Source organism: Pelobates fuscus, chromosome 2, assembly GCF_036172605.1.
Source record: "Pelobates fuscus isolate aPelFus1 chromosome 2, aPelFus1.pri, whole genome shotgun sequence".
NCBI classification, from domain to species: Eukaryota; Metazoa; Chordata; class Amphibia; order Anura; family Pelobatidae; genus Pelobates; species Pelobates fuscus.
The window spans coordinates 41,080,702-41,104,859 of record NC_086318.1 but is presented as its reverse complement, the minus strand read 5'-3'; the positions used below and the strand labels follow the sequence as shown (position 1 = coordinate 41,104,859).

Below are 24,158 nucleotides of genomic sequence, written 5' to 3'. Positions count from 1 at the left end.
CAATGCTCACATGCCTCTAGCATCTTCCGTTGTGTGTATCTATAGTTGTTGGGTGAATACAAATTTTAACATGCCAAGCTAATTTCCCATATATAGGGTTTCCAGATTCAACATGTTGTTTGGACACCTATACACTAATCTGCCACAACATTAAAGCGGCACTGTCATGCCGAATTCCGTTTTTTTTTAACCCCCCTCCCGCCTCAACTACATCCAATCGACCCCCTAGTCACCCCCAAATGCCCCTATGCCCCCCACATTACCTATTTTTTATTCTTTATTTTCTGCCCCGATCTATATTCAGGGCGCCGCCATCTTTGTGTGGGTAGGTGAAGTCCCTGTGGGACACATCATCTACCCACACTAGATAGCCCTGAGATTCCCGCACATGCCCAGTGAAACATCTGGACATGCGAACGGGAATTTCACCTATTCATTCATTCATCAGACAGACGAATGAATGAATAGAAAAAATCAGACGAACAAACTAACACTGTGTATCAGTGTTCGTTTGTTCGTTCAGTTTATTACAAGGAGGGAGCTACCGGCGTGCAGCTCCCTCCTTGCAATATGTAAAGACAGAAGCGGCAGGGAGCAGTGCTCCCCACCACTTCATAAGCCCCCCAGGTCCCCTCCTCACTCTATGGGGGTCAATATGACCCCCATAATAGCACAAGGGAGATTAAAATCTCCCCAATGCCCCTACTCGCTATACCGCGAGTAGGGGCATGTCCACTAAACAGTGAGCAGCCTGTGGCTGCTCACTGTAAAAAAAAAAAAAAAAAGGTAATAAGGGGGGGACCTACTGTCCTCCCCCGCCGGCCCCCACCCCTGGACGGCGGGTGGGGGCCATAATGGGAATGAGGGGGGACCTACTGTCCTCCCCTCAGGCCCCCACCCCTGGGCGGCGGGTGGGGGCCATAATAGTAATAGGGGGGGGGGACCTACTGTCCTCCCCCCCCCGGCCCCCACCCCTGGGCGGCGGGTGGGGGCCATAATAGTAATAAGGGGGGGGGGAACCTACTGTCCTCCGGCCCCCACCCCTGGGCGGCGGGTGGGGGCCATAATAGTAATAGGGGGGGACCTACTGTCCTCCCCCCCGGCCCCCACCCCTGGGCGGCGGGTGGGGGCCATAAGAGTAATAAGGGGGGGGGGACCTACTGTCCTCCAGCCCCCGGCCCCCACCCCTGGGCGGCGGGTGGGGGCCCTAATGGTAAAAGGGGGGGGGGACCTACTGTCCTCCACCCCCCGGCCCCCACCCCTGGGCGGCGGGTGGGGGCCATAATAGTAACTTTCCCACGCTTGTAAAATGACACAGAGCACTGTGATTGGATGGCTTGAAATCCATCCAATCACAGTGCTCTGTGTCATTTTACAAGCGTGGGAAAATTCCAAAGAACTTTCCCACGCTTGTAAAATGACAAAGAGCACTCTGATTGGCTTAAACCCACCAATCAGAGTGTTCTTAGGCTAATTGCAGGGCGGGGCAAGGCTTTATAAGCCTTGCCCCGCCCTGCGGAGCTCAGTCTGCGCGGAGCCCTCCATGGGTGAAGATGGATTATTTTTATGTGCGCTCGGGTTTTTTCTTTTTCGTCAGGTTTTTTTTTTTTGCGCTCGGGTTTTTTATTTTATTTTTAGTTAGACGGCTATGATGGTTGTTTATTTGGCCTTTTTTGGGGCTGAAAAATGAAGATTTTAGAAAAAAGAAGACGTCGAATGGTAAGTTTAATTTTACTTTACAGGTTAGCAATTTTATTCCCCCCTCACTATTTTTTAGGGTGAGGGGGGTAGGTAGGGGCATTTTTTATTTGGGTGGGGGGTGGGTGACTAGGGGCTTGGGCACCCCTAGTCACCTTGATGGGGGGGGGGAATTTACTTAGTGCCCCCACCCGCCGCCCAGGGGTGGGGGCCGGGGGGGGGGGCAGTAGCCCCCCCCTCCTTATTACTATGATGGCCCCCACCCGCCGCCCAGGGGTGGGGGCCGGGGGGGGGGGAGGACAGTAGGTCCCCCCCGTTCTTATTACCATTATGGCCCCCACCCGCCGCCCAGGGGTGGGGGCCGGGGGGGGGGGAGGACAGTAGGTCCCCCCCCCTCTTATTACCATTATGGCCCCCACCCGCCGGCCAGGGGTGGGGGCCGGGGGGGGAGGCAGTAGGTCCCCCCCCCCTACTACTATTATGGCACCCACCCGCCGCCCAGGGGTGGGGGCCGGGGGGGGGGAGGACAGTAGGTCCCTCCCCCTCTTATTACCATTATGGCCCCCACCCGCGGGCCAGGGGTGGGGGCCGGGGGGGGAGGACAGTAGGTCCCCCCCCCCTCCCTACTACTATCATGGCCCCCACCCGCCGCCCAGGGGTGGGGGCCGGGGGGAGGACAGTAGGTCCCCCCCTTTATTACCATTATGGCCCCCACCCGCCGCCCAGGGGTGGGGGCCGGGGGGGAGGACAGTAGGTCCCCCCCCCTCATTATCTTTATGGCCCCCACCCACTGCTCACTGCTTACTAGACATGCCCCTACTCGCGGTATAGCGAGTAGGGGCATATTATTTACTAATACCAAGTCATTTTTACTTAGTGTTAGTAAATTTGGCTGAAAGACCAATTTAGGTCTTTCAGCCTTTTAGTAGATAGCTCCCTGATACCGTGGGAATTAGGGAGTTATCTACTAAGCGGCTGCAAGATGCAGCCACAGCAATGAATAGGATCGGAGTTTCATTCATTTGAATGAAATTCCGATCCGAACAAAGTACCGAATTGCATCCTAACACCAATGGAGAAACAGTGCTCATTCTGTTAGGATGCAATTCGGCAGTTTTGCCGGCGTTCTGTCTAAGTGACAGGACTTTCGGCAATACTGACAGGAAGCATTGTGGGAACTGGGAGGAAAGCTAGGGATCATGGGAAAATTGCTCTGACCAGCGGAAATGAAGCACACTTTGCTCCTCAGCTGGTCAGAGCTGGTCAAGCGGAGGAATCCTCCATAAGACAGAGTCCCTACTTTGTCTTATGATTTTAAAGAAAACTAAAGAAGACAGGAAGAAAAGAATAACAGATCCTGAGAGAGGGGGAGAAGAGGAAGAGATTGAGGAAAGGTAAGTTCGGCATGACAGTGCCGCTTTAAAACCACTGACAGGTGAATTGAATAACATTCATTATATGGCACCTGTCAAGCGGTGGGATATATTGGGCAGCAAGTGAACAGTCACGGAGTGATTTTTTACAAGGGACAAATAGAGATGGCTAGACAACTGGGTCAGAACATCTCTAAAACAGCAAGTCTTGTGGGTTGTTCCCAGTATGCATTGGTTAGTACCTACCAAAAGTGGTGCAAGGAAGGACAGCCTGTGGACTGGTGTCAGGGTCATGGACGCCCGAGGCTCATTGATGCACATAGGGAGTGAAGGCTAGCCTGTCTGGTTCGATTACACAGAAGAGCTACTGCAGCTCAAATTGCTGAAAAACATATTGCTGCCCATGATAGAAAGGTATCAGAACACACAGTGTATCGCAGTTTGCTGCGTATGGCGCTGTGTAGATGCAGACCGGTCAGTGCCCATGATGACCCCTGTCCAACTCTGAAAGCACCTTCAATGAGGACATGAGTCGGAAATGGAGCAATGGAAGAAGGTGCCAGGTCTAAAAGCGCATTTGTTTGCACCTTATAAATGACTTATAAAAATAAAGAACTTCCACAATCCACACTTTTCTTCCCTTCCACTCCCAGCTTCCTACTTTTCTTTTATCTAGGTTGGCTCTATACAGAATGTTTTCCTGCACAATTACCATTTATACATATTGCTTGGCAGCATATGAAAAGCATCTCCCTGTGAGCATGCAGAATTCAAATACCGCATACAGCACCTTTCATCCGTAGCCCATCACCATAAGGAAGTGATATATGTTCTGAAAACCAAGGTGGACTCTGGATATGGTAGCCCCAAATCCCTGCCCCCCACCCCCTCATTTCCTCCAACTCCCAGCCCCCCATTCTTCCCTTTAACACCCAGTCCACTATATCCCCTGTAACTCCCATTTCCCCTTGTAAATCTTAGCCCCCTCCTTTTAAACTCCTGCACACCTCCTTGCCTTTAATTTACATTTCCCCATCCCTTTAACTCTCAGTCCCTTTCCATCTCTTAAACTCCATACCCTTTAACTTATAGCCCCTCATTGCCCTTCATTTCCAGCTTCCCTTTGACTCTCCCTGTTACAACCAGCCCCCTCCTTCCCTTTGACTCTCAGCCCCCCTCATCCATGTTACATCCAGTCCCCCTCCTCCCTGTTACATCCAGCCCCCCTCCTCCCTGTTACATCCAGCCCCCCTCCTCCCTGTTACATCCAGTCCCCCTCCTCCTTGTTATATCCAGCCTTCTATTTGACTCTCAGCCCCCCTCATCCATGTTACATCCAGTCCCCCTCCCCCTGTTACATCCAGCCTTCCCTTTGACTCTCAGCCCCCCTCCTCCCTATTACATCCAGTACCCCTCCTCCCTGTTACATCCAGCCTTCCCTTTGACTCTCAGTCCCCTCCTTCCCTTTAACTCCCAGCCCCGCTTGCTCAGCCCTCAGTGCAGGATTGGCCTTCCAGCGCTGCAGCCAGCCAGCAGGACAGAGCCTGGTGCCAGTGAGGCTGAGATAGCAGAGCCAGCAGAACCCATTGCAGAGCCGAGCCATGGGAGTGGATATCGAGACTATCACCCCTGGAGACGGTACCTTGATCTCATTCTCTATTTATTAAACCAGGGGTCTTTAATAATGCCCCCGAGCAGCTCCCTTCCTGCCCATCCCCCTCCCCCCCTTCCTGTAGGACATGGTGCAGGGCAGGGTCTGTCCCATGCTTCCTGCCGGGTACCCTGGGTGTGGATACTGAGAATAACGGGGGTACTGCTTACATGGCTGCCTTGCTGGGCATAGAGATCTGCAGGAAGATGGATTATAAACATAAACAGCATTTAGTGCCAGGGGTGGCCAAAAAAAGGCTATAGAACTACAACTCCCACGATCCTTTGTCAACTGTAAGGCTGGCAAAGCATCATTGTATTGTAGTCCTGCAACAGCTGAAACCACATTTTGCCTACCCTGCAAAAATGCAAATATTAAATAAATATATATATAATTATTTAATTTATTTTTTTGCAGGGTAGGCAAAATGTGGTGGACCCAGCTGTTGCAGAACTACAATATTTTTTTTTAAATTTTGTAACTATTTTTTTTTTTCTTAATTCCTATTTGATTTGAGGGTTTTGTTTCTGTATTTCACATGTTTTTTTGTCATTTGCTGTAATGTATGTGGCTGGTTCCCAAGGTGTTCCAGTGAAGAGATAGCTTGTAGCGACAATACATTAAAACCTGATTATTGGCGTCTAGATTGCTAATCCTGGCTGCTATTATGAGTGAGCGGGGATGCACACAGTCAGTCCATGCTGTGTGTTTTTTATGGGAGGCTCACACTGATCACTGAGCCTTGCAGTGTAACAGGAGCTGCCTTTACACACTGAGAAGGGGGTTCTTGGAAAATGTCAGGGGTAAGCTGTTCGTTACTATGTATAACATCTATCCTCCTCCATGGAAAGAGTTAAATGCTTAAACCTTACTCCTGCAATATGGATCTCGCAGAAGATATGAGATGGGGGTAATAATTACCATAATAGATCCTCTTAACAGAAATTATAACTTGGCTCTTAAAGTACATTCAATAAAATGAAATATTCGGTGAACAGATTGATTTAGCCATAGTCTAGTATCTATTTACTGAATATACCGGACTGTATAGATACACTATAGATAAAATTATCAATGTACATCACAGCTATTCGTCATTGAGTGTATTATTGTTTTTTATTGTTTTTTACATTGTATCGTTTTAAACGTGCAGTTTTTTATTGACTAAAATTTACATAATTTAAGCATAAAAGAGGAAGTCGTATAGACGTGTCCATTGATGGTAAAAAAACCAAAAAAAAAAAACCAGGAGCTGAATTGCTGTCAAATTTCTCATCTTTGGCTTCTTCATTTATTCCACTGACTTGTGCGAGAGACATAAATATATATCCAGTTGTTTCTTGGAAATCCAAACACGTTCCATTAATAACAGATCAAGACCATCAACTGGTTGAACACACAGGAATCTTGAATTGCATGGCAAGGAAATATCTGGAGTGCAGTTCAGTAGATTTAAGTTGCTATACTGAATATCTAATTTATTTTTGCCATTCTTAACACTGGTCAAGTGTCATGGTTATAACTTGGCTAGTGCTACGGTAGAGGGATGTAAATAATCCAGAATAGGGGAGAAGCCCATGTTTTCCTTTTTATTTGTTGCACAGAAAGATCAAGTGATCATCTTAGTCTTTCAAAGATGGTTCCTACCATTCCCACTTTGCAATTTCTGATTGTACTGATGGTCAGAAAAATAGGATGATGGAGGTCAGACAAATTTGAGCTATTGTCAGCAACTGTATCGGAGACAAATGCTAATTCCAATACTGGAGCCAAATCACTAGCCTCTATATTAAATAATTCATTGGCCAAGCCAGCTGGAGAAAGATATGTATGATTCTCCTATCCGTATGGAGACTTTATGGTCCCTAAGCTGTTCACAATGTGATTTACCTAACACTAAAAATGGCAAACACAAGCAGAACACCAAACGTTTGTCAGGATCTCAGTTGAAACCACGTTCGAACCAAATTCTTCAACCGTATTGATAAGAATGGACACGATTGATCTGCATTTGAAAGGAAACTATAGACCTAAAAATAATTGCTATTTTAGACTACATGTTCCCTTCTAGTGAAATGATCATTGTCTATCCATTTGCTCAGTAAAATTTAGGCAAAATAAAGATTACTTGCCTTGTTCACAGCGCTGAGACTCCTCCACTGCAGCCTTAAACTCCTCCTTCATTGATGTTGGCATCTAAGCTCAATCTTCCCTAATCCATTAATTCTCTCAAAGAAGGAATGGATTGGAAGTAGGCATGTCAGGGCTACTGCACCCATGTCAATAAAATGGTCGAGGTGCCTTTATTGGTCATCCGATAGCAACTCATCCAAAAACATGATTCTTCCAGTGGTGGAAAGCATGATTTAAGTGAGTTAGAGGTGCCTACTAAAAATATTCTTCTGGTCATGGGGCAAATCACTGTTTAACGGATTACTTATGCAAACTATATATGTTTTTTTTTTTAAATTTATAATGCCATATAGAGCATTACTATTAGGTCCCGTCCCCCCACCCGATAAAACCTGTAAAGTTTTAACATATCTGAAATCCAGCGCGTGGCAAAGCTCCCGGTGCTGATCTTCCACACCCCGTTCTTAAGTCATCCCAGCACTTCCGCTGTCCAATCACATAATTTTCATAGAGAAGCCTACGATTGGATCGTTTTGCCTACCAGAGTAGATGCGCACAATCTGAGCAGGCAAGGAATGGAGGGTGGTAGGGGGATTTTAATTACAATAATCCTATTTAAGTTACAAAAGTAGGTGGGAAGCAGCGCCCCTTGAGTGCCGATGCGGGGGAGCTAGGGAGGGAAAAGTTATGTCTGCTGCCAACGCGCTGCACAGAATTGACATTCGGTAGCTGCCTAAGTTACTTGTGCTGACAGTGCAACTGGTCTGGGCTACCTAATCTCAATTAAAAAATAACTCAAGCAGAAATACTGCAATGCCAGACTCTTACCGCCATGACCACTTCAAATCACTGAAGCTGTCACGGTGGTCGAAGTAAGCTTTAATCATGGTGAAATAGAACAACCTTTTATATAGTAAGGTGTACATTACGCCTATTATTGATGACAAAATTGAAGAGATTTTTAATGGGAAAGATACTATAAATTGCCTGGGTAAATCAATTCTATTCTTCTTGTCAAGATTGCCAGATACATTCCAGGAATACCAAGAGTTTGCTTTGGCCAACAAGGAGGTCATTAATAATCAGTTTATTTTGAACGTGGATATTTTGTTTGGGTACACATAGCGCAATTTGCACTAAAAATATAACACATTTAATGAAAAGTTATTTTTTCTTCAAAAAAATCCACACATTTCAGTTGACCAACATGAAGCCAGGGCCTTCAATAGAAGGCATGTTTATTTGTTGATTAGTTTGGATTTGGAAAGGCTGGCAAACCATAAACTCATAGGTGGATAATTAAACGGATTAATATGCAGGCTGCAGAGAGGCATACAGTCTTCAAGACAACATATGGTCTTTAAGATATGATTCCTTATAAGATGTCAATTTAGTCTTTGACCTTTCTGAAGCCTAGGCAGCACTTTGATACACACCAACACCACCACCACCCCCCCCCCCCCCCCCCAAACTGTTTTTCAATGTTGTGACTTCTGGGGTCTGCCTGGAGCTGTTCCATGCTTCCACTACGAATGCTGTTAAGTCTGAAACTCCTGAGCATTCGTTGGCTCTCCTGATCTCACTGGCTGACAGCATCCACTCATTGTTCTCGGCCCATGAGTTAAGCCATGCACTGCAAGGTTTAGCGTGGAATGCTTACGGCTATCTGTCATTAGAAGTGGTGGTGGAGACCGGTGCCCAGCATATCCTATATAAAAAGTCCAACTGTTCTAAAATGGTTTGACTACTTACAATGGGGTGGGGGAAGGGAGACACCAGTGTACTCTGAGCACCATAACCACTACAGCACATTGTTTTTTTGTTAGATTATGCAGCCACTTTTTTTTTTTTTACTGAATTTTCATGACCCATGTGTGTTGTCAGCTGTATGATCTATTTCTAAGCCTAGGCAAGTCCTATCACATATATTGTTTTATTTTCTATGCCTAGTTATTGTGCCTTTCATAACTGAAGTCTTTCACCATGGATTGAAAACGGTGATGACCCTAAAAATACGCTATCAGTTTAGATTTACCGGTACTCACCTTCTCTCCAGTGCCGCCTCTCCCTATGCGCTGCTGCACACGCCTCCCCATGCCACCAGGAGTACGGTCTTCATAGAGGAGCATTGGGAACCATAGGCACATGTATAGTGCTCGCCACGATGCACCTATGATTCTGCCATAGAGAATAATTGAATGCAATGATTGTCTATGAAGGACCGCGACTGCATTGAGCATGCACGTGTGATGTCACAGTATACCGGAGTATGAAAGCTGAGAAGTAACAGTCCAGCCTATCCTAACCAGGGGGTTTGGAGGCATGGCTTGATGCTGCGCTTCCCAGCTTTCAGAATATTACAAAAAAAAAATAATTAAGGGGTTGGGCATGAGGGCTAGGAATAAAGACACTAGTGTTCCTTTAATGTCAATTTTGTTGTGATTGTAATACTATTTATATATTTAATTATTATTATTTTTTGTGTGTGTCTACAGGAAGAACCTTTCCAAAGAAGGGACAGACATGTGTTGTCCATTACACAGGTAAGTTAAACTGATTTTATACTAAGTATTAATGGAATTCTGTGGGTACGTGTGCTGCATGCTTCGTTCAATAAATGTTCGTTTTTAATACATGTACAAATTACATATATAAAGGACAGTTTGTGGTGGTCGAACATTTAAAGGAACACTATGGTGTTCAGAATTCAAACATGTATTCCTAACACTGTACTGCTGCAGTGGCAGTTTAGGTCCCCTTAGATCGCAGTGAAACGGTTTTAGAATTACCTGTAAAGGGACACTTCGGGCCATAAAGTGGACTGGTATTGCCTGAACTAAAGCCAGGTTGGTTGTGGGAATGCCACACTGTCCTTTCCCCTCATTTCAGAGGAGACACCAGTATCATGGGTCAGATGTAAGTCACCCAACATGTCAGTTGGCTGACATGATGCCCATGTTAGTCCATGTTGCTCTGGTTGACTTTGACCAGCTGGGAGTATGGAAGGAAAAGTGGTCAAAGATCTGTTTGACATAGAAACGCTGTAGGGAATACATTGTTTATTTTGTCATTCTAGTAACAATTCAAACTTTTCCCACAAGCCTGATTTTACATAATTTTCAATTTGACAAAGAGCTAACTTTGGGGGAGAACATTTTTTTTTTCCTGGTGGGGGAGTAAATTTCCAATTGGTTTAAGTTATGTCTACATCACCAAGAAGGAGTTTCCGATCCTAGTCTGATATCAGAATAGTGAAGAATCCGCAGATTCAACAGGATAGGTTTGCTGGTACTACGGTATTTTATTGACAACAAGAACACAAATAAGGCCAATAGGCTGAAATGTTGCATGTTTTGTGTGTGTCCCTGTTCTCAATAAACTCCTACCATTGTGCCTATCCTATTGAACCTGTGGACTCTTCACTATCATCTCGATATTTGAGGTTGTGGGCCTTTACCAGAGTGTACAGAACAAGGTACGGACTACCTAATCTGTGCCTTGCAGTGCCATACCACACATTATATTGATTTTAGAAGAATTCCTGTCCAGATCTCTCTGGGTGTGCTCATTTATTAATAATTAATGCTTAATGGTTGTTTTTTTAATTTTATTTTTGGTGGCCTATTAGTTTCGCAAACACATTGAGTAGTTTGTGTTTTATGGATGATAAAGTTCCACTAAGCATTTCTTCAAATATAGCATTGGCTGAGAACCCTTGATTATTATTACTGGTTTTAGTTTCATCAACAGTAATTCATTTTGGTTTTGCAGGAGTCTTTTTTTTTTTTTTTTGGAATTGTTTAAGGATTAAATCTTTGTTGCTAATTTTATAAAAAAATTAAAAAAAAATAACAATAAACCTTCCCCCCCTCTCTCTTTTCAATCTGTTAATACCAAAACATGGGGGTCACTTTCTTTCACCATGGAGTGTCCTTTTTAAGAAATGTTTTATATGTCTATCCTTGGACTAAAATTCCCACCTGCCCCAGGCAGACGACTGTGAGTGATAAGTTTTGCAGTGCAACAACAGCTGGCAAGGCACCACATTAGCACATTTAGTTTTAAGCTTGTGGAATTGAGAGAGGGTTCAACATCTACACCCCCATTCTAACCTCTTCAATCAAGAAGGCTAAGAAGCAGTCATGTGGGCTAGGTCCTTAGATAGTCCCGCACTTGTTTTCTTAGGAATTGGAACCCTTACAAACATTTGCACATGCACAGTGACCTCTTGGAGCAGGCATTCAACATGAGCTGTTGAACCTGTGTAATTTCAAGCAGGACAACCCAGAAATGCCTGCAAGGTCTGAATGGGTGCATCTGTTGGTATCAGTGTCACTTTGTGTATATGTCTGTCGCTAGGAGCCAGGGCTATCTGTCATTGTCAGTTTGTGTCTGCCTGTCTGAATGCATGTGTGCGTGTCTTTATAACTATGTCTACTTAACCCCCACCCCAATGTATGCACACTCGATAGATCACTAAAAACCTTTCACACCGGCCAGCTGCAAGGCGCCATTTTCATATTTGCTTCAAAAATAAATATACATTAGCAAAACGTCTAATTTATATCCATAGGAGTATAAAAAGGTTTACCTTATCCAATGTCTAATAACAGAGATATCTAAACATTCTTACTGACATTCTATATGAATGACGTGGGTGGGCATTTTGTTCTCTGCTCGAACAACATCCATTAATATTTTGTATTAAAAAATCTGAATTCAAGGAATAACCTTCCTGTAGTGTTTGTAAGAAATAATACAGAAGGGTATTTATTCAGTAGTAAATAACATAAATTGCATATATTAAAATATATTGTCCTACTACAAATTAACCGTTAAAACATAAAAAATCTAGATGATTTCGCAATTGTGTGCAACTTCTCAGACCGGGAAGTCCAGAAGGGCCAACAAGTGGCATTGAGGTACAACTCATGGATACTGGGCTGGTATAGCAGGTCAGGGGGCAAATTAGGGAACTGCACCCTTCTTCAGTCTGTGGACATCAACTCCCTTCACTTCAATGCATCCAAGGTGAGAGAGGAGCTGGAGCAGAGTACTACTGTAGCAGATGACAATAGAAAATAAAACTAAAGGGAATATGAGGTTGTTCCCTTGGCAACAAATCTATTTTTCTATTTTGTTTTATCATGTTTTTATTGGAATGTTAAGAGTGTGCTTATTATGTTTTGATATTTTTTTTCCCATACTCTCTATAAAATGATGGCCTTGTGGCACCATTATTGTTGGCTTATTTAACACACCATTTGTGAATATATCTGTTATTGTGAACGTACTTGACAACCAGAGTAATCTGAATGTACCTTTCCTAGTGAAATGCGTTGTTGTTGTTATTGTGTCGCCTGGCTGTCAAATAAAGAATTATACACAATGAATGCTAGACAGAATGGAAGCTTGCCTCAATTACCAGTATACTGATAAGAAACCTTGGATATAAACTAATGCTTACACTGACCATGATAGCATTACATTGTTTTCAGCCAGGTTACATTAGTAGTGCTGGCTAATGGGTTAATAGCCTATGTTTGTGCACAGCCAAGATTGCCTGCAAAGCCAATAGGCTGGAATGGTCATAACATAGTTAAAGAGACACTGAAGTGGTCTGGGTGCAATGCCCTATGTCCGCTAAACCCTACAGTGGTAGTTTCTGCAGTTTCTGAGAAATACAAACTGGAGGCAGCCATTAGTGTTGCCTCCTTTGTCGATTTTTATTGGTCACCGACCATGATTGGAGTTGGGAGTGTTATGGTTTCAACAAATCAATATATAATTTTCAAATATGTAATTTTCTTAATATGCACATTATTAAATGGAATACATCGTACTAAAGCACAATTTATTTTTTTAAAATTATTTTTAAATTAGTACTCGAGCTAGGGTTAGGATCCCTTTAACGTATGTCTGTCTGTCATGGGACCCAGGGCCGGCGCTACCATAAGGCAGCCCAGGCGGCCGCCTCAGGGCGCACCGGCCCTGGGGGCGCAAAATCAGGCTGACCAGGAGGAGGGAAGCGCACTGCGCTCCCCTCCAGCCGGTTAATACTTGTAGCGTGGCCGAGTGCAGCCCTTATCGTTCCGCCCGCGGATCCCAGCCTCCGCCCACCTCCTACCCTGGTGTCCATAGACATATATATTATGTCTATGCTGATGTCTGCCGCAGGCTGTGTGGAGGGGGCGGGGATATGACATCATATCCCTGCTCCCTGTGTATCACACAGCGCGGCTGGCGCACAGTGATGAGGCTTGGCTGCAAGACAGGACTCCACAGAGCACCCCAGGGACACGCTTTAACAGATGTAAATTTTGTATGTATGTTTGTATGTAACTGGATGTATGTTTGTCTCTGAATGTCTGTATATATGTCTCTGTATTCATGTATGTAACTGTATGGCTTTATGTCTCTGTATGTACGTATGTATGTGTCTGTGTGTCTCTGTATGTATGTATGTATGTGTCTGTATGACGGTATGCCTCTGTATGTATGTATGTGTCTGTATGACGGTATGCCTCTGTATGTATGTATGTGTCTGTATGCCTGTATGTCTTGTACGTATGTTTCTGTATGTCTCTGTATGCATGTATGTAACTGAATGTCTGTATATTTGTCTCTGTATGCATGTATGCAACTGTATGCCTTTATGTCTCTGTATGTACGTATGTATGTGTCTGTGTGTCTCTGTATGCCTGTATGTCTTTGTATGCATGTTTCTGTGTGTATGTATGTGTCTGTATGACGGTATGCCTCTGTATGTATGTATGTGTCTGTATGCCTGTTTATCTTTGTATGTATGTTTCTGTATGCCTATATGTCTCTGTATGCCTGTATATATGTATGTGTCTGTATGACGGTATGTCTCTGTATGCATGCATGTATCTGTATGTGTGTATGTCTTTGTATGCCTGTATGTATGTATGTATGTTTCTACATGCCTGTATGTCTCTGTATGTATGTTTCTACATGCCTGTATGTCTCTGTATGTATGTTTCTTTATGCCTGTATGTCTCTGTATGTATGTATGTATGTATGGGCCTGAATGTTTTTGTATGTATGTTTCTGTATGCCTGTATGTATGTATGTGTCTGTATGACGGTATGCCTCTATATGCATGTATGTCTTTATATGCCTGCATGTATCTGTATGCATGTATGTCTCTGCTTGTATGTCTCTGACTGTATGTGTCTGTATGTCTCTGTATGATTATTTCTGTCTTTGTATGACAGTGTACCTGTATGACTTTGACTGTGTGACTGAAAAATGATGCCTGTGTGCCTGTGGCTTGGGAGGAAAGACACACAGGTGAAGATGCATTTTTTTTTAAGGAGGGCGGGGGGCGCCAAAATGCATCTTCGCCTGTGTAACTAAAAATCCTAGCACCGGCCCTGATGGGACCCGTAACTTCACTATAGGAACAAAGTAACTGATGTCTCAATATTCAGATATGTGCTGATAATGAAGCCAGAGGAGCTGTGCATTGCTTGGAGAAGTGCTACCAATGGTTCCAGTAGTGTGGAGGGAGCAGGGTCACCTGGGGAGGGTGTTACATTTACCTGTATAATGGCATCACCACTGGTGCTGGGGGGGGTAATTAATTTATACTCTCTAAGCAACTATATATATGATATAACAATTTATTATCAGTAATGTAGTTGTTGACTAAAGATATAGATAGATAGATATTTATTTATTTTGTATGGGGCCAGCCATCTTTAGGTCTTTGGTCAGAAGCACAGTTTAGCTGACCTTAAATGGTGCCCATATTAAACACCTAGCATGCGCGCATGCTGCCCTAGATTTTCCTAGACAATGCAATGCAAAGTGTGAGGATGTCCTGCGTCGTTTCACGGAGTCAAACTCCATGAAACTGCAGAAAGTGCCTCTAGTGGCTGTCTGGTAGAGGAAGTGGTGTGTGCCTATTGTGTCCTTGTAATTAATTTTTCCCCATAGACTGATTTCTAAACACATTTATTGTAGTCTAAGACACATTACTGTGAGTATTACTGCTATGGTGCACAAACCATATGGAGCTCTTAGAAAAAAGGGACATTAGGATTTTGGCCCAAAATAGGGACTGTCCCTCCTAAACAGGGACACTTGGGAGGTATGCTGACACAATGTAGGCCTGTAGCATGGGAAAATTATAGCAAATCACTCTTGTCACAAACTCATGTATTGGCATGATCCAGGGGGGCCAGCATCCCCTTTATGCTTAGTCAAAGATTGAAAATAAACTGTAACTTTCTTTCTTGGGCCTGTGACTTCCTGGATATTGCGAGAGTTGATGTTCTTATGTGATGAATATCTTGCCTGTCTATTTTATTGTATTGCTATTGGATTTGTCATATCTCCAAACCTGTCCAGTGTGACCCAGTTTCATAACTTCTCATCAGGCCTTGGGACAGCACATCAATATCCGGACGCGTTGGCATTTAGTCCTGTCCACTTTCATTATACCCTGCAGTGTCCTATTATTTCTCATTGATTCCTTCTTTTCCCCAAGAGATCCGGGTTATTTCGAATAAGAGAAGGACTGATTGACTTGAGAAATTGAAGGTCACATAACAGTGTTTTCAATTCATCTTCTAAACCATTCCATTCGATGTTAAGAAAATTGAAACTGAAACCATCAGGAAGGAATAATTTTGTTTTGTTTTTAAGGGAAGAATTGGTCAGTCTAGATGGACCAGTTGGATTTATATACATATATGTATATATGTTATGATGACCGGGGTTATCCTTTAATTCTTCATAACAACTTCACCTTAATGAAGTTGCTTTGATGCCTGAAGGACCTGTGCTCCGTCTTCCTTTAAGGAGTCAAATTCATACATTTTAATGAACACTTTAACACAAGAAGACATTTTAATTAATAGTGAACCCAAGGGGCGGAGCCAAGCGGCCATGCTGAGCGGTCACACATGAGAAGAGCTCCGTGCAAAATCGCCAAAATCGTGGCAAAAGCCCACCAAATCGACGGTTAGGCAACCTGGAGAAGGGAGCCCTAAACCGGAGAACCAAGCGACAAGCATCCCGACCGAAATCAGTGGCTACTAACTGGGGATAGACCTTAGGCCTACCACAGGCCTTCTCAGACAAAGCGAGGGAGGCGGCCAATCCCTACGCTGACTGCAGCCACACACCTGGAGGTCTCCCTGGCATACTCCCTCCACCCCCGTGCTGGTGAGGGATATCCCGGCAACTAAAGCCTGAGACACAGCAGCAAAACTACAGCGTTGACTGTTCCACACAGCCGGAACAGCACCAGCAACCATCGCGGTCACCACGTGTCACAATCTGAACAGCGCCCTGCTACCCTCTCTGGAAGAAAGGTTGGTTCGTTGCCTTTTGGGCCAAAATATACCACCAGGGGGGCACAGAAGTGGAGACCACACCAGCAGCAACCCAAGTAAAGGCCGGACAGAGACCTGCGGCTCCTGTCCGGGGTAATGTCAAAGCTAAAATGGCAGGAAAGAGGAGGCGGACGACCCGACACAAACCTCGACACCGCAGACCAAGATCAGCGGTGAGTCATCCTACCCCCAAACAGGGACTACCCCTTTGCAGTCTCACCACACTCCGGAAGACCAGCACCCACCATGTGGATAACACACACAAGAGACCGCGGAGACATAAAGCGGAACCTTGCCGCACTCCCACAGCACCCCTGAGAACTCATACCCAAGTAACTGACCTGCCTCACACACTGACGACAAAAGCGGCTCCGAGTCAGACACCTTTTCCAGCTAGAACACCCCTGCACAAGCGGGGCATTGGCTGAAATAACCACACCATCGAGGTACCAGCCCCCCCCCCCCCACCGCGAGATGCAGGCAGGTAGGAAGATTGGCGCACAAGCCCTACACACTCGGACTGGGACTCTCTCATGCAGATACCGTTGATCTGGTTTTGCCTAAAACGCACCCCTAACATGACTTTGCGCAGCATCTTATAATGTGTTATGTTCATTTATTTCACATGTAATTTAAGTGTGAACCGTAATGCTTGCTAAAGTCACTAACGACCAGGAAAGCCTGTACTTTATAAGCCTGACAGCCTAAAACTGACTAACTATAATCTTTAGCGCAGATCACATGTTGTTGTAAAGTATTCTGTCCTACATAAATGGGCAATATCATCTAACGCCTAACTAAGGCAACACCATGCTAGAATAACTGCCCACCTAAGTTGTGTTAGTATTGTAAGCCTGAGTAACAACGCTCTTACCTTTAGAACTAATCTCCTGTTATTTCATGTTACTTATGTTCCCTTGCTCTAACTAACCTTGCACCTCACCTTCTCTGATAAGCAGTTCAGGAGTAAATACTTGACGAGTGACGTTCATATATATATAAAAAATGTGCAATACCCTCTAATGCCTAACCAATGTAAAACCATGAGAATAACTGCTTACCCTTGCTGTTGTGGCATTGTAAGCCTGATGTGTCTTTTCCTTGCACAAATAAAATAAAGAATAAAAAAAACAAAAAAATAGTGAACCCAATTGTAAACTAAAGCCAAACTTTTGAAAAAAAAAATCATATATATGGTCATTGCTTTATTTTTATTTTTTTAGCTTCTATTTTGCCATTCAGATTTCATTTGTCTGTAATTCTGTGGTTAACAAATAAATCTACATTTGTTTCTACTATGTTTACAAGGCTTCGGTTTTAACAATATAATTCTGGAGCTAAGTCCATTTTATTCTAATGTGCCACCAGGTTCGTTCGTGGATGTATACATAATCTAGAAACACGCTACAGGTGTTTTATGTTTTTGGTAGAGTGGGGAGAACTTTCATTGCAATGAGATGCTATAACAGTTGCGTAGGCTCTTTTATATTTGTAGGATTCTAAAGCTGTACAGATGTATTATCCACTTTAGAACCTATGGCTTGTATCAGGTACCAAAGAGAGTATCTATGAAATACTTTATTAAATGTATAAAATAAATGGGAATTCATAGAAATTTTAATTTTTCTCTTGCTTTCTTTATTATTTTTATTCTGTAGTTAAATCTTTCTTGGCCTGGGTCTATGAGTTTAATTAGAACCTTCCATTTAACCTAAGAGTGGTAAGCTGTGCGTTTTCAGCCTTGAGACAATTAACAAATGTATTTATATTTCCAGACGTTCATGTGGTCCGGCCAAGGGGCAGGTGGCTGAGGGTCCTTACATTTCTTTAACACTTGTTTCTTTTTCCATAACTAATTTTAGCTTCCCATAAGAAACCCCCACATCTAGTTACCGTTAGCAAGCGATCTTGCTTAGTAGGCAATGAAGGCAGCAGACACATTAATATGACTTGTAATCTCCAGACAGATTAGTGGAATATTATGTTACGTGGACCAGCTGAGATTGGTCTCGGCACAGTAATATGTTAGATTTAGACATGACATGTTACTGAATAAATTGGGAAACTGGGATGGGATTCTAGCAGAGCTAGAATGATGTAATAACATATTCTGTATTATACCATATTTTACCATTTTCACTTTTAACATTACAGAATTATCCTTGTCTAATCCTCCTAAGGAAACCTTAAAATCTATGAATACAGGTGTGGGTGTATGTATGTTTAACATAACACTTCAGTGTTAGAAATGTATATTGGAGTGTTGCAAATTGATTCTTAGACTCAGACTCTCCCCCCCAACCTCCCCTCTCCCCTAACATTCTAAAAAGGTTACGTGCCTCTAATCCTGCAGAGAGATGGTTTCTGTCCTCCATGAAGATCTCTCAGGCCAATTCAATTCTTCTCATAGAGAAAGCATTGGGGTCTTACAGTGCATACACAGCAATTTCTGTACTTCGCCAATCGATAGCTTCTGTTGGAGAAGCAATGAATCTCGTGCCTCTCTATGAGAAGCCCTCATATTAAGGTTTCTTTGGAAGAGCACCTGCCCAGCATTATGACAGTCATGTGAGTGCACTTGCAGGTAACTTGTTATTTACAGCTCTATAGCCACTAAAAGGGCAACTGTTTGGCCGCATCAGTTTTTTTTTGTTTTGTTTTTTGCCCTCTCCCAACTCCTCTACATTTGATTGCCCCCCTAGTAGACCCCAAGTGCCATAAGACATTTCACCTTTTATTTCTTGTCTGGATCTATGCCCTAGGAGCCACCATCTTGTTGTTCCCTGGACAATGTGTACCGGATGGGCTTCATCTGCCGACACTAGCTCGGTCTGTGAAAATTGCACACAAGCCCAGTTGAACACATAGAAACATAGAATGTGACGGCAGAAAAGAACCATTCGGCCCATCTAGTCTGCCCAATTTTCTAAATACTTTTATTAATCCCTGGCCCTATCTTATATCTAGGATAACCTTATGCCTATCCCATGCATGCATAAACCCTTTCACTGCGTTAACCTCTACCACTTCAGCTGAAAGGCTATTCCATGTATCCACTACCCTCTCAGTAATGTAATTCTTCCTTATATTATTTTTAAACCTTTGCCCCTCTCATTTAAGACTATGTCCTCTTGTTGTGGTAGTTTTTGTTCTATTAAGAAATAGCATTCGCTATTGCCCAAATTTTGGACTGAATTTAGTCTATTCGTCCATTTGTCAGTAAGACCACCAAACGAATAGAAATTATAGTGAATGAAGCAAAGACTGAATTGCAATTCAGTCTTATGTAGTTTGTTTAGTGTATTACGAGGAGGGAGCTACTGGTTATGCCGCGAATAGGGGCAGTATCTGCTCACTGTTGTAAAAAAAAAAAAAGACCGCCCTAACCACCCATTAGCGGCGGTTGAGGGCCCTAAGTGATATGGGGGGGTACCTATTATCCCCCCAGCCCCCATCCATTGGCAGCATGTGGTGACTAATTGTAAATAACTCTTCACCCCAGTGATTATAGGGCCCATAGTTACCACCCCCTCCATTAAATATACTCTACCTACCCTCCCCCACAACCTAATAATACTGGAGGGGGGGCAATAAGCTACATACCTGTAAAATAAAACATTAATAATCACCATTAAATGTCTTTTTTTTTTTAGCCCCCAAAAAGGCCAAATAAAAATCTGATTCCCAGTCGAACTATTAAAATAATAACAAAAAGCTGCAATAGGCCCCCACATTATTTTTTAGGGCCCCAACCTGCGCTTATGTGTGGGAGCTAGGGGGGGAGGGGGGGAACGACAATAGGTTCCAAAGACTGGTTCTTGGTATATTGGACAATTAGTGGATTAGTCTTTGCTTGTAAATTTGTGAAGTATAGAAGGATGGTGTGATTTACTTGTAGAGCACAAACCAATAGAGTTATGGGGAAAACATTATTGGGGTATGTGTAGCTATATTGGAGAACAAAGTGGCTCCCCATTGCTATTCCCTACTGGTGCGAAGAAATGGTGTACCCTAAGGAAAATGGCCATTTATACAATTTATTTGTTTGGTGCAACTGGCACTCTGTAGTTTTGTTATTTTAAAAAAAAATTGGTGGAGGTCTTTCTGTTTTTGCGTGGTTTTTTTTTTTTTTTATAGGCTTTGAAGCAACAGCTGCCGGCAGCCCTAATTATTGTTCCAATACTACTTGCTATCCAAATGTGTAACCCACACACGGCCTCCGCAGGCTATTATAATGAGTGAATTAAACATCACGATTTCAGATCTTATTGCCAAAAAATTACATTACTGCTCATTAAAGCTACGTAGGTGCCTGTTATCCTAAACCTGTCTATTGGCAAATATAATATTTTGTGATTGGTGTTTTTTTAAGACTAAAAAGGTTCTAGCACTGTCCTGTATTGGACAGTATCCTCTATCTCTTCTATCTATTATTTTGCCAGTAATGTCCACTGTGTGTGTCAAAGATCCACAGCAGTTCATACATAGCACACAGTAGTGTATTATAGAACTCTATAACAAGAAAGTGAGCAGTACTGTAGAACAGTTATTTTTTCAGTTTACATTTTCTAAAGATAATTGTTGATATTTATAATGTACATATGTTCAACCTACTCTTTAGTCTTGTTTTGTGTCGTTTTTTATTTTTTTTTAATCTGCTCTACTGAATAAGTAAGGAACGCTTATCTACCTCATGCAGGGCGGAGATGTTATGATTTACGAGTGTAATTCCATCTATTCACAATCTTATTAGACAGATAAATCTTATAACCTGTTTATGTGAGCACATTCTATTATTACATGAAGTTACGTCTCCCGTGGAGAGGGCAATGATGTCTGCTCTAGATTTGACCTTGAACAGTTGATACAAAAGGATGCTAAATTTAAAGTGCACTGGTTCATATATATATTATTGTAGCCAAATTGATGGTAAAGTGTGTGTGTGTGTTTGTTTTTTTTCTTTCTATGCATCAGACCAAAATCAAATAGCACACTGACAGCAGTCCGTTCCTTCAATTATCTAGGTATGTTGCTAGATCTTTATCATGATTTACCACTGTTCGTGGTGTGTGTAGTGTTTTTATTTATTTATTTTTCAGCCGGCTGGTATGTAATTAAGCTATTTATAGGAGCTCAGCTGTAGGGTGATTAATAGTTTCTACATTATATCTGATGAACATGGGGGCGCGTGAACAGAGAGGTAACCGTGCCAGCTTTATTGAACAAAGTATTTAGCAAAATTGCAGACAACCCCCTGATGCAGACTGAAGAGAGCGGGAAAAATTAGGTTGTACCGTCCGTACCGATTTGCCTGTAGAAGTGTTCTCCAATCATACTTCTGAAACTATCGGCACTTCTCTCTTCCATTAGTTGTATATTGACATGCTGACGTAGTAAATGTATTGTTTTAGTTCATTATAGTGAAATGGGAGCGACTACATTTATTTTATTAGAATAGTTTTTTTTTTTTTTTTAAAGGGACTCTCCAGGCAGAGTATTTTACTCACCTGGTTCCAGCGCCGGGAGCCTCGTGAAGCCGCGCCCCCTATTTCGTCAAAATGACGAAATAGGCGGGCGCGAGCAGGGAGCAATCAGACGCTTCCATTTGGAAGCATCATTGCTCCCTTGTGCGCATGCGCGGCTTCGCCACACATGCGCACATACTTCATACGGCGGCATTCATGCCGCCCTCTGAAGTCCTGAGCGCACTACCGTGCATGTGCGCGGTCGCGAGCTGAGCTGACTGACAACTCAGCTAGCGGTCTTTGCCTGCCCCCTCTTCTCTGCTGACAGGCAGGAGAGAGAAGGCGCGCACACAGTGCCTTCTCTCTCCTGCACACGTCAGACGTATCTTAATATGTCTGACGTGTACAAGGCCTTTTTAGGGCCCTACATGATAGGAAGTCTCTCTGGTGGCCGTCTGAGTGACGGCCACTGGAGGTATTCCTATCAATCAATGTAGACACTGTATTTTCTCTGAAAAGACAGTGTTTACATTAGATTGCCTGCAGGGAGCTATAGATCTCACCTGAACAACTACATTAAGCTGTAGTTGTTCAGGTGACTATAGTGTCCCTTTAATTCTTTATTTTGTTGTAGAATAGCTTTTTATAATAAGCTCCCTGCGCTTTTTTTCCCCCTCCTATCAATGAATCCTAAAATTCAATATGATTTATTTGTGTACTAGGACATCTGTTCCTTTTCCTGTGATGTAAGTTTATTTAATCAGAATTTATTCTGTCGTTCAGTAATTAGACCACGCACAATCTTCTATTTTATATATATATATAATTTTAATTTTTTTTTATGCATTGGTTGACAGAATGTTATGGGAAGCGTAGGTTAATAATAATAACCACTAACATTTATATAGCGCCTTTCTCCCAGTGGAACTCGGAGCACTTTTCAGCACACGCTCTTGGAATTAACCAAATCGCCAGCTGAATAGTAATAGAGGTTAAGAACTCCCAAAGAGCTCAAATTAGACATGTTGTCTCTGAGCATATCATGACCAGTTGAAGCTCCCCATTAAGCAGACAAGAACTACCTACTTATGTCCCCTACAGGATGGTAGGCGATGGTATCAATACCTGGAAGATTACCTTGATCCTCAGTTTTACTATTGACAAGTAATGTATATGTGTGTTTGCCATCAAGCTGAAAAAGGCTCGTTTTTTTTTTCTATTTTAAGACAATCCTGTCTTTGCCTCTACCTTCCACCCACTCACAGTGCCAAGTTAATGAAGGCTTATGTTAATTCACAATTATAGTAGAATCACATTCTTTATTCCGTTGCCGGATATAACTGTGTAGGGATGCTGTCACTCCAACATTAGACTGATAATCCAGAAGCACAAAGAATATTATACAGCGAATGGTAATTTTATTATTCAAACAGAAACTAGAATTTGATTTACAGTTCCCACAAATTTTATAATTTTAGGTGATGAACTTAAGAGACATTCTTGATTGAATTTACAACTACTAAATGGATTCTATAGTGCCAGGAGTTAAAAATCCCTTCAGCCACTTACCTGAATCCAGCGCCGATGTCCCTTTGGCGCTGGGTCAGGCTCCGCCCACATTCCTCCCTCGCCGACATCAGCCGGCAGGGGAGACCTAATGTGAATGCGCGGCAATGGCCACACGCGCATTAGACCTCCCTATAGGAAAGCATTAGTCAGTGCTTTCCTATAGGGAAAATCTGATGCTGGAGGTCCGTGAGGACGTCCAGCGTCAGATAACGGACCAAAAGTCAGTTTGGATTCCAGGAGCCCTCAAGTAGCTGTCTGTTACACAGCCACAGAGGGCAGGCTTAGAGCTGCAATGTAAACATTTCAATTTCTCTGGAACTGCCAATGTTTTACATTGCAGCACTAAGGGCAAAAGGGTCACACAGAACCCAGACTACTTCAATTAGCTAAAGTAGTCTGGGTGCCTACAGTGTCCCTTTAACTGAGCACACCATGAGGGTCCAAAACTGAGACCCAAATTCACTTACATGTCTATTCTTTGTGCTTTTCCTTTTGTAAGGTTTTTTTTTTAAATGTTTATTGTGAATCTAGATGCTGTATTTTTGCATATTGTGTTATGAGGTTTACTTGAGAACATTAACGTCAAATACAGCAAAGTTATATGTGTACAATTGTATGATATTGGTATGTTTTCTTCTGAATACACAAGTGTATCACATGTACACTGTAGACTCTGACATTGTATTTGTTTAACATTTAGGTGAAGATATATTTTTTACACAATACCCTCTTGGAAGAGGTCAGATAATAAGGCATTGTACCCCTTTAGATATGCTATAAATCAGTTCTGAGTACACCTCGTGTGTTGCTCAAAGGATTCTACAACCCTGTGATGTACACTTTAAAGGCACGCAATACACGATCTACGAATGTTTTACTGCTGGTTATGACTACTCCTTTTTAT

At 43.0% G+C, this 24,158-nt stretch overlaps 1 protein-coding gene across 1 annotated transcript in view; it reads left to right on the top strand.

The window, feature by feature from the left end:
- Window positions 1-4,512: 4,512 nt before the first annotated feature.
- FKBP1B (FKBP prolyl isomerase 1B) overlaps window positions 4,513-24,158 on the top strand; it is a 45,372-nt gene continuing 25,726 nt past the window's right edge. The window contains exons 1-2 of the mRNA XM_063442097.1: window positions 4,513-4,709; window positions 9,351-9,398. Of these exons, the coding sequence (XP_063298167.1) occupies window positions 4,673-4,709; window positions 9,351-9,398 (85 nt within the window). The 5' untranslated portion in view covers window positions 4,513-4,672. The remainder of the gene's footprint in view (window positions 4,710-9,350; window positions 9,399-24,158) is intronic.